Below are 20,202 nucleotides of genomic sequence, written 5' to 3' on the forward strand. Positions count from 1 at the left end.
GGGGTGGCCAGTCCTCTTCTGGCTGTGCCGGGTGGAGATTATAACAGAACGTGGCCAAGATGTTCAAATGTTCATAAATGACCAGCATGGTTGAATAATAGTAAGGCAGAACAGTTGAAACTGGAGCAGCAGCATGGCCAGGTGGACTGGGGACAGCAAGGAGTCATCATGTCAGGTAGTCCTGGGACATGGTCCTAGGGCCCAGGCCAGTTGAAACTGGAGCAGCAGCATGGCCAGGTGGACTGGGGACAGCAAGGAGTCATCATGTCATGTCCTGGGACATGGTCCTAGGGCCCAGGCCAGTTGAAACTGGAGCAGCAGCATGGCCAGGTGGACTGGGGATGAGTCATCATGTCAGGTAGTCCTGGGGCATGGTCCTAGGGCTCAGGTCCTCCGAGAGAGAGAAAGAAAGAGAGAAGGAGAGAATTAGAGAACGCGCACTTAGATTCACACAGGACACCGAATAGGACAGGAGAAGTACTCCAGATATAACAAACTGACCCTAGCCCCCCGACACATAAACTAATGCAGCATAAATACTGGAGGCTGAGACAGGAGGGGTCAGGAGACACTGTGGCCCCATCCGAGGACACCCCGGACAGGGCCAAACAGGAAGGATATAACCCCACCCACTTTGCCAAAGCACAGCCCCCACACCACTAGAGGGATATCTTCAACCACCAACTTACCATCCTGAGACAAGGCCGAGTATAGCCCACAAAGATCTCCGCCACGGCACAACCCAAGGGGGGCGCCAACCCAGACAGGCCGACCACAACAGTGAATCAACCCACCCAGGTGACGCACCCCCCCAGGGACGGCATGAGAGAGCCCCAGTAAGCCAGTGACTCAGCCCCCGTAACAGGGTAGAGGCAGAGAATCCCAGTGGAAAGAGGGGAATCGGCCAGGCAGAGACAGCAAGGGCGGTTCGTTGCTCCAGAGCCTTTCCGTTCACCTTCACACTCCTGGGCCAGACTACACTCAATCATATGACCCACTGAAGAGATGAGTCTTCAGTAAAGACTTAAAGGTTGAGACCGAGTTTGCGTCTCTGACATGGGTAGGCAGACCGTTCCATAAAAATGGAGCTCTATAGGAGAAAGCCCTGCCTCCAGCTGTTTGCTTAGAAATTCTAGGGACAATTAGGAGGCCTGCGTCTTGTGACCGTAGCGTACGTGTAGGTATGTACGGCAGGACCAAATCAGAGAGATAGGTAGGAGCAAGCCCATGTAATGCTTTGTAGGTTAGCAGTAAAACCTTGAAATCAGCCCTTGCTTTGACAGGAAGCCAGTGTAGAGAGGCTAGCACTGGAGTAATATGATCAAATTTTTTGGTTCTAGTCAGGATTCTAGCAGCCGTATTCAGCACTAACTGAAGTTTATTTAGTGCTTTATCCGGGTAGCCGGAAAATAGAGCATTGCAGTAGTCTAACCTAGAAGTGACAAAAGCATGGATTAATTTTTCTGCATCATTTTTGGACAGAAAGTTTCTGATTTTTGCAATGTTACGTAGATGGAAAAAAGCTGTCCTCGAAATGGTCTTGATATGTTCTTCAAAAGAAAGATCAGGGTCCAGAGTAACGCCGAGGTCCTTCACAGTTTTATTTGAGACGACTGTACAACCATTAAGATTAATTGTCAGATTCAACAGAAGATCTCTTTGTTTCTTGGGACCTAGAACAAGCATCTCTGTTTTGTCCGAGTTTAATAGTAGAAAGTTTGCAGCCATCCACTTCCTTATGTCTGAAACACATGCTTCTAGCGAGGGCAATTTTGGGGCTTCACCATGTTTCATTGAAATGTACAGCTGTGTGTCATCCGCATAGCAGTGAAAGTTTACATTATGTTTTCGAATAACATCCCCAAGAGGTAAAATATATAGTGAAAACAATAGTGGTCCTAAAACAGAACCTTGAGGAACACCGAAATTTACAGTTGATTTGTCAGAGGACAAACCATTCACAAACTGATATCTTTCCGACAGATAAGATCTAAACCAGGCCAGAACATGTCCGTGTAGACCAATTTGGGTTTCCAATCTCTCCAAAAGAATGTGGTGATCGATGGTATCAAAAGCAGCACTAAGGTCTAGGAGCACGAGGACAGATGCAGAGCCTCGGTCCGTTGCCATTAAAATGTCATTTACCACCTTCACAAGTGCCGTCTCAGTGCTATGATGGGGTCTAAAACCAGACTGAAGCATTTCGTATACATTGTTTGTCTTCAGGAAGGCAGTGAGTTGCTGCGCAACAGCCTTCTCTAAAATTTTTGAGAGGAATGGAAGATTCGATATAGGCCGATAGTTTTTTATATTTTCTGGGTCAAGGTTTGGCTTTTTCAAGAGAGGCTTTATTACTGCCACTTTTAGTGAGTTTGGTACACATCCAGTGGATAGAGAGCCGTTTATTATGTTCAACATAGGAGGGCCAAGCACAGGAAGCAGCTCTTTCAGTAGTTTAGTTGGAATAGGGTCCAGTATGCAGCTTGAAGGTTTAGAGGCCATGATTATTTTCATCATTGTGTCAAGAGATATAGTACTAAAAGACTTGAGCGTCTCTCTTGATCCTAGGTCCTGGCAGAGTTGTGCAGACTCAGGACAACTGAGGTTTGGAGGAATACGCAGGTTTAAAGAGGAGTCCGTAATTTGCTTTCTAATAATCATAATCTTTTCCTCAAAGAAGTTCATGAATTTATCACTGCTAAAGTGAAAGTCATCCTCTCTTGGGGAATGCTGCTTTTTAGTTAGCTTTGCGACAGTATCAAAAAGGAATTTCGGATTGTTCTTATTTTCCTCAATTAAGTTAGAAAAATAGGATGATTGAGCAGCAGTAAGGGCTCTTCGGTACTGCACGGTACCGTCCTTCCAAGCTAGTCGGAAGACTTCCAGTTTGGTGTGGCGCCATTTCCGTTCCAATTTTCTGGAAGCTTGCTTCAGAGCTCGGGTATTTTCTGTGTACCAGGGAGCTAGTTTCTTATGAGACATTTTTTTAGTTTTTAGGGGTGCAACTGCATCTAGGGTATTGCGCAAGGTTAAATTGAGATACTCAGTTAGGTGGTTAACGGATTTTTGTCCTCTGGCGTCCTTGGGTAGGCAGAGGGAGTCTGGAAGGGCATCAAGGAATCTTTGTGTTGTCTGTGAATTTATAGCACGACTTTTGATGTTCCTTGGTTGGGGTCTGAGCAGATTATTTGTTGCAATTGCAAACGTAATAAAATGGTGGTCCGATAGTCCAGAAATTATGAGGAAAAACATTAAGATCCACAACATTTATTCCATGGGACAAAACTAGGTCCAGCGTATGACTGTGACAGTGAGTGGGTCCAGAGACATGTTGGACAAAACCCACTGAGTCGATGATGGCTCCGAAAGCCTTTTGGAGTGGGTCTATGGACTTTTCCATGTGAATATTAAAGTCACCAAAGATTAGAATATTATCTGCAATGACTACAAGGTCCGATAGGAATTCAGGGAACTCAGTGAGAAACGCTGTATATGGCCCAGGAGGCCTGTAAACAGTAGCTATAAAAAGTGATTGAGTAGGCTGCATAGATTTCATGACTAGAAGCTCAAAAGACGAAAAACGTCATTTTTTTTTTTGTAAATTGAAATTTGCTATCGTAAATGTTAGCAACACCTCCGCCTTTGCGGGATGCACGGGGATATGGTCACTAGTGTAGCCAGGAGGTGAGGCCTCATTTAACACAGTAAATTCATCAGGCTTAAGCCATGTTTCAGTCAGGCCAATCACATCAAGATTATGATCAGTGATTAGTTCATTGACTATAATTGCCTTTGAAGTAAGGGATCTAACATTAAGTAGCCCTATTTTGAGAAGTGAGGTATCATGATCTCTTTCAGTAATGACAGGAATGGAGGTGGTCTTTATCCTAGTGAGATTGCTAAGGCGAACACCGCCATGTTTAGTTTTGCCCAACCTAGGTCGAGGCACAGACACGGTCTCAATGGTGATAGCTGAGCTGACTACACTGACTATGCTAGTGGCAGACTCCACTATGCTGGCAGGCTGGCTAATAGCCTGCTGCCTGGCCTGCACCCTATTTCATTGTGGAGCTAGAGGAGTTAGAGCCCTGTCTATGTTGGTAGATAAGATGAGAGCACCCCTCCAGCTAGGATGGAGTCCGTCACTCCTCAGCAGGTCAGGCTTGGTCCTGTTTGTGGGTGAGTCCCAGAAAGAGGGCCAATTATCTACAAATTCTATCTTTTGGGAGGGGCAGAAAACAGTTTTCAACCAGCGATTGAGTTGTGAGACTCTGCTGTAGAGCTCATCACTCCCCTAACTGGGAGGGGGCCAGAGACAATTACTCGATGCCGACACATCTTTCTAGCTGATATGCACGCAGAAGCTATGTTGCGCTTGGTGATCTCTGACTGTTTCATCCTAACATCGTTGGTGCCGACGTGGATAACAATATCTCTATACTCTCTACACTCGCCAGTTTTAGCATTAGCCAGCACCATCTTTAGATTAGCCTTAACGTCGGTAGCCCTGCCCCCGGGTAAACAGTGTATGATCGCTGGATGATTCGCTTTAAGTCTAATACTGCGGGTAATGGAGTCTCCAATGACTAGAGTTTTCAATTTGTCAGAGCTAATGGTGGGAAGCTTCGGCGTCTCAGACCCCGTAACGGGAGGAGTAGAGACCAGAGAAGACTCGGCCTCTGACACCGACCCGCTGCTTAATGGGGAAAACCGGTTGAAAGTTTCTGTCGGCTGAATGAGCGACACCGGTTGAGCGTTCCTACAGCATTTCCTTCCAGAAACCGTGAGAAAATTGTCCGGCTGCGGGGACTGTGCCAGGGGATTTATACTACTATCTGTACTTACTGGTGGCACAGACGCTGTTTCATCCTTTCCTACACTAAAATTACCCTTGCCTAACGATTGCGTCTGAAGCTGGGCTTGCAGTACAGCTATCCTCGCCGTAAGGCGAGCACAGCGGCTGCAATTAGAAGGCATCATGTTAATGTTACTACTTAGCTTCGGCTGTTGGAGGTCCTGACGAATCGTGTCCAGATAAAGCGTCCGGAGTGAAAAAGTTGAGGAAAAAATAAATAAATATATGAACGGTAATTAAAAAGTGAAAACCGTAAAGTTGTCAGGTAGCAAAATAGGTTGGCAACAAAACGCACAGCAACTCCACACGGGGGGCCCTAGTGAATGACCTGTAGAGAGCTGGGACCAAAGTAACAAAGCCTACCATCAGTAACACACTACGCCGCCAGGGACCCTTTGTTGGCAATGACAGAGGTCAAATGTTTTCTGTAAGTCTTTACAAGGTTTTCACACACTGTTGCTGGTATTTTGGCCCATTCCTCCATGCAGATCTCCTCTAGAGCAGTGATGTTTTGGGGCTGTTGCTGGGCAACACGGACTTTCAACTCCCTCCAAAGATTTTCTATGGGGTTGAGATCTGGAGACTGGCTAGGCCACTCCAGGACCTTGAAATGCTTCTTACGAAGCCACTCCTTCGTTGCCCGGGCGGTGTGTTTGGGATCATTGTCATGCTGAAAGACCCAGCCACGTTTCATCTTCAATGCCCTTGCTGATGGAAGGAGGTTTTCACTCAATCTCACGATACATGGCCCCATTCATTCTTTCCTTTACACGGATCAGTCATCCTGGTCCCTTTGCAGAAAAACAGCCCCAAAGCATGATGTTTCCACCCCCATGATTCACAGTAGGTATGGTGTTCTTTGGATGCAACTCAGCATTCTTTGTCCTCCAAACACGACGAGTTTAGTTGTTACCCAAAAGTTATATTTTGGTTTCATCTGACCATATGACATTCTCCCAATCTTCTTCTGGATCATCCAAATGCTCTCTAGCAAACTTCAGACGGGCCTGGACATGTACTGGCTTAAGCAGGGGGACACGTCTGGCACTGCAGGATTTGAGTCCCTGGCGGCGTAGTGTGTTACTGATGGGTAGGCTTTTTTCTCATTTTGTCTGTCATAGTTGAAGTGTACCTATGATGAAAATTACAGGCCTCATCTTAAGTGGGAGAACATGCACAATTTGGTGGCTGACTATATACTTTTTTGCCCCACTGTAACAAGTATTTATTGACCAAATACTTATTTTCCACCATAATTTGCAAATAAATTCATTAAAAATCCTACAATATGATTTTCTGATGTTCTGATTTCCCTCAATCTGATGTTGGAATACCTGAATTCCCACCCAAATCCCTGATCTAGTAAAATATTTTCTGTGCAATAATTAATTTTAAAGTTACTTTTGCAGCATCTTCATCCATTTCCCAATTGTTGCATTTATTATAATTGTTTTCAAACCGTAACAATTTTGATGACCGTTGCATGTGTTTAATGGAGGTGATTCAGTGAACTGCACTCATGTGATGAGTAACCTTGCCTCAGACCTAAAGACTTGTTTTGTCTCCCTGAAGTAACAATCTTGCAGGAGATCCAGGTTCAAAACCCCAGTTGGTCACAGTAGTACAGTGACTAAGGCGATCAAATGGGGGTGTAGTCTGACCAGTTGGTTCAGTGAACCACATTCCTGTGTTGAGTAACCTTGCCTGAGACCTTCAGACTTGTTGGCTCTCCAAGCTAATGTTTAGGCTTCAGTTCAGCGGGCTAAGAACTGTGGCTCACAGATGGTGGCCCTGACTCAGATCAGGGGTGTGTTCATTAGTCAGATACTGCAACAAAAACTAGTTACATTTTTATTGGACAAATTCAGTTAGGTCCCCGTTTGGTTCAGTTTGGTTCCTAGAGTAAACTGTTATCATTGCAAAACGTTTTGCAACAGAATCCGACTAATAAATACACCCCAGATTCCGTTCAACCCTTTCCCTCGTGTTTTGATAACCGATACTATTAATGTTCGAGGTAAAGTGGGACCTTTTTGTTTTCCTGACCTCCACCAAAGCTGTCAAAAAGGTTATTATTTTATTTCCACATGATCGGCAATGATTTCTATTTTATGTTCTTCGGTTTACAAGTGTGCAGCGTATACATGATGCTGGAGCGGCCTGTATGCCTTTCGCCATGTGCTCTCTTTTGTCGTACTATCCGCAGAGGGAAGGCTTCAGTACCGGAAGAGTTGAACGATGGTTTTGACTGACGCGACGCTTCGACCAATTGCGAGAATGTCTTTGACGTATTGTCGGTGGGGGAAAATGGTGAATGAGAGGCGATGCACAAAAGTGTGTCTGTACATGTGACGACTTGGGAGAGGCGGAGTCTAATGGAGTACGATAACCAATGAACAATCCGTTGAGGCCCTCATGAGAGCGCCTTCCCTGTAGCATGCTGTCCTCTTGTGAATTGTACGGTGTTATCGAGTTCCATCCATTTTACATTTATCTTCTTAAAAGTGACCAAAATCGTGAATTAGCTGGCTACATCAATTGAATCGGGTAGCTAGCGAGTCCGTACCACATTGGGAGGAAGACAATGTTGTTATTTGTTGAGGTATGTTTGGTCTGTACTATTAGCTATACATTCTAGTCTAAAGTTCGGTTTATGGAAGAAATTTTATGGCGCTTTAGGAAGCCACGGGGACCGTTGCATGCGTGTCAATAGCGCTGTAATAATGACGTTAATCAAACGTTGCAATCGGGGAATATGCTTTCGTTCATTGGTGAGCATGCAAAGAAAAAAAAACTTTAATAAATTGAGCTGTAGCTAGCTAGTTGGCTACATGTAATGTTTTTACAATCTAGAGCTAAAGGGTAAGAACGTGTGTGTGTGGTGTGTGTAGTTCTGGCTGATGGGACGTGATATAACGCCAACTTAAATTCACATATCAGTCACCGATATGTTAATGAATTACGATGGTTTTTTCTTAGTCTAGTTACAACACATGTGTGTACCTTTTGTAAATGAACAAACATAGTTGTCAGTTTAACTATTCATATTGTATCTAACTAGGTGGGGAGGTTTAGACAGATATGTTTAGATGCCCAGGTCTCCAGTCAGTGTAGTGACCACTGAGTAGTTGATGCTACCTAATCTGATTAGTCCTTACAAAGGCTTGACTATTTTAAACATCAAGTAGTTGCATATGACTGGTTGAAGCTCCAGTGTGTACAATTTATCACAGTGTACTCAAGTTCATTCATTAGCTGGAAAACAAATGCATCCCAGACATTTAACTCCACAAAAACGACATATCGTGGTAATGTCATATTTAGCCTATGTTTTTCACAAATGTGTGTTATTGCCACGTCTTTGCCACGCACTATTTTATTCCACTATGGCGCATTTCAATTAGAGGTGAATGCTGTAACGTGCAAATATTTGATATGGGCTTTCTTGTGCTTTGCATTGGTGTCTGACTTTCAATTCAAGGTGAAAGGTGTCATTTGAATCTCAGCAAATTTGAACTGGTCTAGAACTAAACATCAGCATGCATTCATGGCTGATTCATTGAGGTGTTTCCATTTCAAACATGGCTGTTAATGATAATGAAATGTGCATTGAACATTTAGCCTGTTAAGCAGCGTTCATAACATATCACTCTCCAAATGGACTTGATCAGCGTAGGGTTGATTGATGTTAATGGTATATGATAATGCATTTGACAGCATTGGATGTTTTGAAAATGCAGCAATATTGGAATATGAATCCATGATCTCTAAATAAGCATTTGACAGAAACCTACAGGAGCCTAAAGGTGTTTCTGTATTTTGTCACACAGGTCACCACAAAGGGAGCGGGGCTAAACCCCAATGCCAAAGTCTGGCAGGAGATCCCTGTGCCCCAGAGCCAAGTCCCAGAGGACGGCACGGAGGGCACCCACTGGCTGGAGACTACCCCCACTTCTGCTGATGTCACTGAGGGTAAATGCCAATCTCAATGCACCGCTGGAGTTTTTATATACCTACATTCACACACAGGCCTAACTAGATCTTCATCACAGACCTAGATAAGATATTCGCTTTGTGTTTTAAATGGAATTGATGCACATTTTCTTCTAAATTCTACATGTGTTAAGCATGTGGTTTAGGGCACTTGAATAGCGGAGTTGAGTGCACAGTTGCCTTCTTAGAAGGACCGTTAATCCAGGCCTGAGATCATCCTAACCCTGATCTGTGGATGGACCGAAAATAAATCACTGTTATTAGTCTGTGGAATACATAGCCTCCCTGGTTCAACCTTGACAGTGTCTCTTTCCCTGTCAGACTCTTATCAACCACATGACTCTACCATCTTCCTCCCAGGCTATTCAGAGGCTCCCCCAACTGAGGATAAGGGATACGGCACAGAGTACTCAGACCCGTCAGACAGTAGTGCCCGTTTACCCACAGAGGGTGTACTGAACGGCATGGATCCCCCTGAGCTGGGGTACCCCCTCTATGACTCTGTGACTGAGTCAGCAGGTCAGTAGCAGTCCTCAGGTCAGCTCCCTCTGGGTCAGAAGCTTTTGACATGGCATGCTCTGATCTGGTGTTGGAGGGAATTGGCTACATGTACTGTTTTTATCTTATTTTTAAAAATTTTGTGGGGATCAAACTGGGGCTTGGGTGGTGGGCGTGGCCTTCCTGTTGGCACATTTTTGCGGTTTTAAAGCTAATTTCCTGCAATTCTACACATTTTGCCACGGTTTATGTTATCTGAGTGACTCAAACATAAAAACAGAATCAATGGGGGCCCCATGCCATGACAAAATACTCCTGATTACATACTTTCTTAAATGTTAGATTCTCTCTGGCTGAATAGCTTTTATTTTGGTGATTGTTAGTTGTCAAATATTATCTCATGTAACAAAAGATGTATAGGTCCATTTTATCTTTTCATAGTTGATCTGGTTTTAAACTTTACACACTTCTTCCATACTGAAAATTCAAACACACAAAAAAACACCACACACACACACACACAAGTATGTGGACACCCTTTCCAATTAGTGGGTTCGGCTATTTCAGCCACACCCGTTGCTAACAGGTGTGTAAAATCAAGCACACAGCCATGCAATCTACATATACAAACATTGGCAGTAGAATGGCCTTACTGAAGCACTGTGACTTTCAACGTGCCACCATCATAGTTAGTTTGTAAAATGTCTGCCCAGCTAGAACTGTAAGTGCTGCTATTGTGGAGTGGAAGCATCTAGGAGCAACAACGGCTCAGTCGCGAAGTGGTAGGCAACACAAGCTCACAGAAATGGACCACGTAAAAATCGTATGTCCTCGGATGCAACACTCACTACCGAGTTCCAAACTGCGCCTGTAAGAAACACCAGCACAATAACTGTCGGGAAATGTGTTAACGTGGCCGAGTAGCCGCACACAAGCCGAAGATCACCATGCGCAATTCCAATCGTCGGCTGGAGTGGTATAAAGCTTGCTGCCATTGGACTCTGGAGCAGTGGAAACACGTTCTCTGGAGTGATTAATCACGCTTCACCATTTGGCAAAACGAGGTCCATACAGAAATGGTTTGTCGATCTGAGTGGAAGAACTTGACTGCCACACAGAGCCCTGACCTCAACCTCACCGAACACCTTTGGGATTAATTGGAATGCCGACTGTGAGCCAGTCCTAATTGTCCAACATCCGTGCCCGACTTCACTAATGCTCTTGTGGCTGAATGGAAGCCAGTCCCCGCAGAAATGTTCTAACAAGTGGAAAGCCTTCCCAGAAGAGTGGAGGCTGTTATAGCAGCAAAGTGGAAACCACCTCCGTATTAATGCCCATGGTTTTGAAATGAATGTTCGTCGAGCAGGTGTTCACACACTGTTGGTCAAGTAGTGTGTGAGAGCAAAATTTTATTTTGTACGTAGGCGGTCTGAAAAAACACTTAGGCGGCCCACCCAAGACTTTCTATGCAGAAAAAAACCTGAATGGATATTGTACTGTTTATTACCGTACACACACACTACCGTTCAAAAGTTTGGGGTCACTTAGAAATGTCCTTGTTTTTTAAAGAAAAGCAATTATTTATTGTTCTCCATTAAAATAACGTAGTGTAGACATTGTTAATGTTGTAAATGACTATTGTGGCTTGATAACGGCAGAGTTTTTAAAAGGTATATTTGCATAGGCGTACAGAGGCCCATTATCAGCAACCATCACTCCTGTTCCAATGGCACGTTGTGTTAGCTCATCAAAGTGTTAGCTCATCCACGTTTATCATTCTAAAAGGCTAATTGATCATTAGAAAATCCCTTTGCAATTATGTTAGCACAGCTGAAAACTTGTGCTGATTTTAAAGAAACAATAAAACTGGCCACCTTTTTAGACTAGTTGAGTATCTGGAGCATCAGCATTTGTGAGTTCGATTACAGACTCAGAATGGCCAGAAACAAATAACTTTCTTCTGAAACTTGTCAGTCTATTCTTGTTCTGAGAAATGAAAGCTATTCCATGCGAGAAATTGCCAAGAAACTGAGTATCTCGTACAACGCTGTGAACTACTCCCTTCACAGAACAGCGCAAACTGTCTCTAACCAGAATAGAAAGAGGAGTGGGAGGCCCCGGTGCACAACTGAGCAAGAGGACAAGTACATTAGTATGTCTAGTTTGAGAAACAGACGCGTCACAAGTCCTCAACTGGCAGCTTCATTAAATAGTACCCGCAGAACACCAGTCTCAAAGTAAACAGTGAAAAGGCGACTCAAGGATGTTTTTTTGCTTCTTTAATCAGAACAGTTTTCAGCTGTGCTAACATAATTGCAAAGGGGTTTTCTAATGATCAATTAGCCTTTTACAATGATGAACTTGAATTTGCCAACACAGTGCCATTGGAACAGAGGAGTGATGTTTGCTGATAATGGGCCTATGTAGATATTGTTCCACCAATGGTGGAACAAACTCCCTCACGACGCCAGGACAGCGGAGTCAATCACCACCTTCCGGAGACACCTGAAACCCCACCTCTTTCAGGAATACCTAGGATAGGATAAAGTAATCCTTCTCACCCCCCCCCTTAAAAGATTTAGATGCACTATTGTAAAGTGGCTGTTCCACTGGATGTCTTAAGGTGAACGCACCAATTTGTAAGTCGCTCTGGATAAGAGCGTCTGCTAAATGACTTAAATGTAAATGTAAATATTGGATTGAAAATCTGCCATTTCCAGCTACAATAGTCATTTACAACATTAACAATGTCTATACTGTATTTCTGATCAATTTGATGTTATTTTAATGGATAAACAATTTGCTTTTCTTTCAAAAACAAGGACATTTCTAAGTGACTCCAAACTTTTGAATGTGTGTCCTGCTACCAGTCACTTTTCAGCACTGTTTACATGTATATTTGCTTTCACACCTATGCTGACATTTTGCACTGACACACTCACCACTTAGCTGCTGCCAAACTGTTTACCATTATTATTTATCCTGCTACCAGTTACTTTTTTCCTAATTCCTGCCTACATGTACATATCTACCTCAAATACTCAGTATCGCTGCACATTGTGAATTTGCTACTGGTAATGACCCTGTATTTAGCTCCCTCTTAATTGTATCATTAGTTTAATGTTGAATACTGCAGTGTTGGGAAGTGAAGCATTGCACTGTAAATGTGACAAATAAAACCAAGTTAACCTACATTTTCTCAGTTTTGCCTTTCATGAAGTATCGTCATTTAGTGTTGCCTGAATTAATTGAATATTGATAACCAATGGTATCGATCAGATGTATGGCTTTGGTAACAGTTGTTATGCACAAGGAATAAAACTTGTAGCTTCGCAGCCTATACCCAAACATGAATTGTGATATGAAATTGTGTGTGTGCAGTGGAGGAACAGCAGCCGCTCTCTGAAGAGAGCCTGAGAGAGGCTCTGAAGAAACAGCTGGAGTTTTGCTTCTCAAGGTAAGTAGTGAACTGCTATCGAAGAGCCTGTTTTTAAATGGTTGTTATAACTTTTTAAATTATTTTTTTTAAACTGACTTTAGGCAAGTCAATGACTGCCTACGAACAGTGGGTTAACTGCCTTTGTTCAGGGGCAGAATGACAGAATTTTACCTTGTCAGCTCGGGGATTCGATCTAGCAACCTTTTGGTTACTGACCCAATGTTCGAACCACTAGGCTATCTGCAGTCGGAATTGCAATGTCTCTTACTGACCTAAGCAATTCTAGACGTTGTGTGATGGTTTATGTAATGAATCAAGCAGACCTTGGATTTGAACAAAAGCTGTACTCCCGGGGATGATCATTATCGCGCTTTGAAGGACCCAAGACCACTGTGACTGGAGGATTGTCCTCTTCATCTCTCTATAAATCCCTTCACCCTTTAACTTTCCTACTCCCTCCACCGCTTCCAACTCTCCCTCTTTCCTCTCCGTCAGTACAGTGTGACTGACCTAATGATTGAGGTCTTTGAGGGGAACAAGGAAAATAAACATGGGAACATGAATGTATACCACCTCTTTTTAGTCTCATGTTCCCAAATTGGAAATGTTTATTTTTGAATTTTTTACGTTGGATAAAAGTTGAATCGGACCTTAAAAATTGTATGTCATACACTATAGTTGGAGAAAACATGGGTAAGTAATCCTGCTTAAGAAGTTGCTAGATGTATAATCCCATTTAGAGAAAAAGGCTTTTTGTTATTATGGGGTGTTGTGTGTGTAGGTTGAGGGGGGGAAAAAAACAATTTAATCCAACGTAACAAAGTGGAAAACGTTAAGGGGTCTGAATACTTTCTGAATGCACTGTATGACGAAGATTGGCATCATGCATGGCTTAGCACATCGGCAATCAACATTAACAGCAGAAATCACCTGGCCAGCTCAGCTAGCAAGCTGGCTATAATGTTACCTGTTTTCAACTGGGAGTCTAGATGGCTAACAATAGCTTGCAATGAATACAACCTTTCGATACAGTTGAGCCAATATCGTATGCACATGTAGCTAGCTTGACATTTTAACTGTAGACGCTTGTGTATGGATTATGATGATTCACAGCAGACTAAAACATTTTCAAAATAATCCTTCCCACTCTGCTTCAACCAGACTGCTTTTGCCATAGAAGACAGCACTGTGTCGATACCAGCAGCTGTATTCAACACTGTTATTGAAAGCTGTAGCTACAACTACACTGCATGTTGTCCATGATGAAAATATTGGTACATCTAATGATCTATGGCTCGTTCAAATATCCGTGGTAGCAGGGCCTGCCATTTGAGAAGCCTTGAGTGACAGAACAGACTCTCATGAATGTTCCAGTTCCCCCATTATCTCAACCAATCATGGCTATGTAAGATTCTGGATTTTCTCCATGACTAAACAGCTTTCTGATTCACGTTTTTATATTTACAGTTTGAGGTGTTTTTATTCAGGCACATGAAAGTTCACATGTTCAAAAAATAAATGCATTTAGATGGGGATAAAGGTTTCACTTTAAAATGCCTCTCCTGTGGAGTCGTAAAATGTGTCTTACGCCCAGCTTCAAGAAACGGAGCACAAATGTATCTTAGCTCCCCATAGCATGTAACAAACATGGCTTGTTGGTTTCTCATGCCCTCTTCTGTCTTCAGAGAGAATCTGTCCAAGGATCTGTACCTGATGTCCCAGATGGATAGTGATCACTTTGTCCCCATCTGGACCATCGCCAGCATTGAGGGCATCAAGGTCCTCACTACCGACATGGACCTCATCCTGGAGGTACTACGAGGTATGAACAAAAACCCACCTCATCTTTGACCCTATTAGGAGTGGGGAGAACTGTGGAAATAGCCTCCCTGGACAGGCTTATACTGTAGCCTGCTACATGACTGGTCAGAAACAAGCTCAGGTTGCAGGATTTCTACCCAAGCTAAAAATCACTTAGCACAAGTTGTAGCCTCATACCAGATGTTGTGTTGACACATGGCTGGGAACGAGATTAGTGGTGGCTAGAACTGCATTGTTAGATTAATTAGTAATAGTATCGAGAAGGATTGTGGTAGTCAAACTTAAAACAATATACTTAGGGCCTACAAAATGACAAATTACTTATTCCACATTTTTGTTACAGCCTGAATTCCAAATGGATTAAATATATTTGTCACCCATCTACCCAATACCCTATATTGACACATTTTTTCAAATCTATTAAAAATGGAATATGTCATTTACATAGGTGTTCACACCCCTCAGTCAACACATGTTAGAATCACCTTTGGCAGTGATTACAGCTGAGTCTTTCTGCGTAAGTCTCGGAGAGCTTTGCACAACTGGATTGTACAATATTTGCCCATTCTTTGAAAAATTCTTCAAGCTCTGTCAAGTTGGTTGTCGATCATTGCTAGACAGCCATTTTCAAATCTTGCCATAGATTTTCAAGGCAATTTAAGTCAAAACTGTAACTAGGCCACATAGGAACATTCATTGTTGTCTTGGTAAGCAACTACAGTGTATATTTGGCCTTATGTTTTAGGTTATTGTCCTGCTAGAAGGTTAATTTGTCTCTCAGTGTCTGTTAGAAAGCAGACTGAACCAGGTTTTTAACTAGGATTTTACCCGTGCCTAGCTCCCCCCCCCCCCCCCCCCCAAAAAAAAACAAAAAACAAATCCCTAGTCCTTGCCGGTGAAAAGCATACGCCACCACCATGCTTGAAAATATGGTACTCAGTGATGTGTTTGATTTGCCCCAAGCATAACGCTTTGTATTCAGGACAAAGTTCATTTCTATGGATTTCTTTTGCAGTTTTACTTTAGTTCCTTATTGCAAACAGGATACATGTTTTGTAATATTTTTATTCTGTACAGGCTTCCTCCTTTTCGCTCTGTCATTTAGGTTAGTATTGTGGAGTAACTAGAATGTTGTTGATCCATCCCATTGCCCTCTTGGTGAAATCATTGAACGGTTTCCCCCTTCTCCGGTAACTGAGTTAGGAAGGACGCCTGTATCTTTGTAGTGGCTGGCTGTATTGATACGCCATCCAAAGCGTAATTAATAACTTCACCATGCTCAAAGGGATATTCAATGTCTGCTTTTTTTCTTCTGCTCCCATCTACCAATAGGTGCCCTTTTGTGGCATTTGAAAACCTCCCTGGTGTTTTGGTTGAATTTGTGCTTGAAATTCACTACTCAACTGAGGGACCTTGCACGTCATTGTATGTGTGGTACAGAGGTGTTGTGTGTAGGCCAGTGACACACAATCTAAATTTGATCCATTTTAAATTCAGGCTGTAACACAACAAAATGTGGGAAAAGTCAAGGGGTGTGGATACTTTCTGAAGGCACTGTCATAGTAGTAATTAATGGGAGCAGCATTAAGTAGGTGAGAAACATGATCCATGTTAATGTTGAGTGAGGGTTTTCAAGCACTTTGGGGTAGGTATGCCATGAACCTGGCTTTGGGAGCAAACTCACTCAATTGAGAGCAAATAATCCTCACTGAGTCATTATTTGAAAAGGCGCTAGTAAATTTGATATATTTTTGTGTGTGGTTTCAGCCTCGCCCATGGTGCAAGTTGACGAGATGGGGGAAAAGGTTCGGCCCAATCACAAGCGCTGCATCATCATTCTGAGGGAGGTGCCAGAGACCACACCTGTAGAGGTAACAAAATTTAGAATGAGCTTTTTTGTGTTTGAACGTTTTTTCCGGTTTACCTTCTATGTAGCCACTGCCCTAGCACTACACAGCTGATTCAAATAACCAAGTAATCATCAAGCTTTGATTATTTGAATAAGCTGTGTAGTACTTGGGCAAAAAACTAAAAATGTACCCCTTGGGGTCACTAGGACCGAGTTTGGGAAACGCTGGTGTAGCCATTTGCGCATTACATGTGAAGAATATCATTTATTTTGTTGCAGAACCTTTCTTAGAGTTCTAACACCCTCATCTTCTCTCTATTTCCTCAGGAAGTGGAGGCCCTCTTTAAGAATGAAAACTGTCCCAAGGTGATGAGTGTTGAATTTGCGGCCAACAACAACTGGTACATCACATTCCAGTCGGACACTGATGCACAGCAGGTATCGTTGCACTTTCCACACTCTGTAGTCAGTCAGTGAAAATGTCCTTATTCAAAGTTCACTGCGTGCGTGTTGAATTTGCACGTTTTTTTGCTATTTGTCTTCTGATATTGTATAAATGTAATTTCCTATTTGTTAGTTCAATCAAACCAACACAGTTCTGTTGATTGATCTATACTGAACAAAAATATAAATGCCACGTCAAGTGTTGGTCCCAGACATTTTCCTTACGCACAAAAAGCTTATTCGTCTCAAATTTGTTTACATCCCTGTTAGTAAGCATTTCTCTTTGCCAAGATAATCCATCCACCTGACTGATGTGGCTCATCAAGAAACTGATTAAACAGCATGGTCATTACACAGGTGTACCTTGTGCTGGGGACAGAAAAAGGCCACTCTAAAATGCGCAGTTTTTGTCACACAACACAATGCCACAGATGTCTCATGTTTTGAGGGAGTGACATGCTGACTGCAGGAATGTCCCCCAGTGCTCTTGCCAGAGAATTGAATGTTCATTTCTCTACCATAAGCTGCCTCCAACGTCGTTTTAGAGAATTTGGCAGTACGTTCAACTGGCCTTGCAACTGCAGACCACGTGTAGCCACGCCAGCCCAGGACTTCCACATCTGGTTTCTTCACCTGTAGGATCATCTGAGACAGGTCACCCGGACAGCGGATGAAACTGTGTAGTATTTCTGTCTGTAATAAAACTCATTGTGATTGGCTGGGCCTGGCTCCCCAGTGGGTGGGCCTATGCCCTCCAGTTCCATGCATGACTGCGCCCCTGCCCAGTCATGGGAAATTCGTAGTTTAGGGCCTAATTTATTTATTTCAATTGACTGATTTTCCTTGTGAACTGTAACTCAGTAAAATCTTTGACATTGTTCCATGTTTATTTTTGTTCAGTATAGTTTACCAGCCTAGTGAAAAGCTGTGTTTACACAGGTAGCCCATTCTGATATTTTTTCACCAACTAGATCAGCTCTGGAAAAAGATCTGATTTGATTGGTCAAAGACAAATGAACTGGCAGGCCCCTGGTTCGTTTGTACTTGGAGGCTCTTTTCTGTTTGTGGGGTTGATGCTGCTGCTATGTCTGCAAGTTGTATATAAAAGAAAAGCTATTTAGACATGTAATCATATCTCCTACATGTGAAAAGGTATTGTCCAGCTCTCTCACAGTACTTTGTTTTTCCTCTCTTCTTCCTCAGGCACACATATATCTAAGGGAAGATGTGAAAACGTTTCAGGGAAAACCCATCATGGTGAGTACATGTACTGTTCCTTTCTCATGTGAGACATGCTGCTTTTCTATTAAGTGATTTCAGTGCCAACAGAAAATGTATTTGAATTCAATATTTTTTAAGTTGTTGAATATTTTTGCATTTGTAATGCACAAATTGAGTTCATAAGTTAAACTTGTATTTCATGATTTGAAACTGAATTGAATGAATATTGCATTAAGTTTTAAAATTCAATATTTAAATATTTCGTTTCAATATGGTTAATATTGCATTCATTGTCTGTGTATAAAGTTTACAAACTAATTTCAAGTTGACCAAGTTTCATATTCAGTTTTGCTATTTGGCATGATTCATTCATTTTCTTCCAGTGAATTTGCCTCTAGCGTTTGGGTTATAAGCCTTTATCACCCCATTCCTGAAAGCTACGACTCTCTGGAACATAGTCGTTCTGTTCCCCTCTATGGACATATAAAAGGGAGTGTGACAAAAACAGCAATTTGGCCCCCATTACAATTTAGTTGAGTAGCCCTGTCATAGACCTTCATAACCTCTCTAGGCTAGATGGGACGCTACCATCCAACCTGACCAACATCCAGTGAAAGTGCAGGGCGCCAAATTCAAACTACAGAATTGTAAATATTTAACATTCTTGAAAATACACATGCAATATGTCAAATTAAAGCTTGACGACTTGTTAATCCAGCCACGGTGTCCGATTTCAAAAAGTCTTTACGGCGAAAGCAAACCATGCAATCTTCTGAGGACAGCGCCCCATCAAACACACAGACAATCATACACTGCTCAAAAAAATAAAGACAACACTTAACCTCTTGCTTCTACTCGGGACGCTTGCGTCCCAACTAGAGCTCTGGAAATGCAAATGCGCTACGCTAAATGCTAATAGTATTAGTTAAAACTCAAAAGTTCATTAAAATACACATGCAGGGTATCGAATTAAAGCTACACTCGTTGTGAATCCAGGCAACAAGTCAGATTTTTAAAATGCTTTTCGGCGAAAGCATGAGAAGCTATTATCTGATAGCATGTAACACCCCAAAAGACCCACAGGGGACTTAAACAAAATAATTAGCATTTCGGCGTTACACAAACCGCACAATAAAATAGAAAACATTCATTACCTTTCACCATCTTCTTTGTTGGCACTCCTAGATGTCCCATAAACACTATTTGGGTCTTTATTTCGATTAAATCGGTCCATATAAAGCCTAGATATCGTTATATGTAGACTGTGTGATAAACGAAAAAAACATTGTTTCAAAACGTAACGTCATTTTTTAAAATTCAAAAAGTTGACGATAAACTTTCACAAAACACTTCGAAATACGTTTGTAATGCAACTTTAGGTATTAGTAAACGTTAATAAGCGATAAAATTCATCAGGAGGCGATGTAAAGATCATTAGCTGTCCGTCTGGAAAAATGTCCGGCTAGAAACTCAACGAAAATATCCGGTCCTAGACCAGAGGAGATACGGTGCCCTGCATGTGTTTGACCAAGAAAAAACTCGAAGGGAAATGACAAGACTCTAGACACCGTGTGGAAGCTGTAGGTACTGCAACCTCAGTCAATTAATTGTGGTTCACCTTTATCAATGGGTTCAAGTAGCGCATGGATATATTTTCCCATTTTCAGTGATCAGTTTTTCCTGTGCTTTTCGATGTAAATGCCGTTCTGGTAAAGCCACAGCAGTGATTTAACCAGTTTTATAAACGTCTGAGTGTTTTCTATCCACACAGACTAAGCAAATGCATATACTATATTCCTGGCATGAGTAGCAGGGCGCTGAAATGTTGCGCGATTTTTAACAGAATGTTCAAAAAAGTAGAGGGTCGACTTAAGAGGTTAAACAACACAATGTAACTCCAAGTCAATCACACTTCTGTGAAATCAAACTGTCCACTTAGGAAGCAACACTGATTGACAATAAATTTCACATGCTGTTGTGCAAATAGAATAGACAACAGGTGGAAATCAGTTCCTTTGCTTCCTGGCTGATGTTTTGGTCACTTTTGAATGCTGGCGGTGCTTTCACTCTAGTGGTAGCATG

At 42.4% G+C, this 20,202-nt stretch overlaps 1 protein-coding gene across 5 annotated transcripts in view; it reads left to right on the forward strand.

Annotated features, from left to right (window-relative positions):
- LOC115140200 (la-related protein 4-like) overlaps window positions 1–20,202 on the forward strand; it is a 41,437-nt gene that overhangs the window by 8,034 nt on the left and 13,201 nt on the right. For 3 of the 5 annotated variants that reach the window (XM_029678399.2, XM_029678410.2, XM_029678428.2), the window contains exons 2-8: window positions 8,686–8,827; window positions 9,209–9,367; window positions 12,728–12,803; window positions 14,471–14,607; window positions 16,374–16,477; window positions 16,783–16,893; window positions 18,103–18,156. In XM_029678399.2, coding sequence (XP_029534259.2) covers window positions 8,686–8,827; window positions 9,209–9,367; window positions 12,728–12,803; window positions 14,471–14,607; window positions 16,374–16,477; window positions 16,783–16,893; window positions 18,103–18,156 — 783 coding nt within the window. Of the gene's footprint in view, window positions 1–7,276; window positions 7,458–7,493; window positions 7,627–8,685; window positions 8,828–9,208; window positions 9,368–12,727; window positions 12,804–14,470; window positions 14,608–16,373; window positions 16,478–16,782; window positions 16,894–18,102; window positions 18,157–20,202 lie in introns of those variants that run through there. The other 2 variants (XM_029678438.2, XM_029678419.2) reach the window with 2 other exon arrangements.

Source organism: Oncorhynchus nerka, linkage group LG2, assembly GCF_034236695.1.
Source record: "Oncorhynchus nerka isolate Pitt River linkage group LG2, Oner_Uvic_2.0, whole genome shotgun sequence".
NCBI lineage: Eukaryota > Metazoa > Chordata > Actinopteri > Salmoniformes > Salmonidae > Oncorhynchus > Oncorhynchus nerka.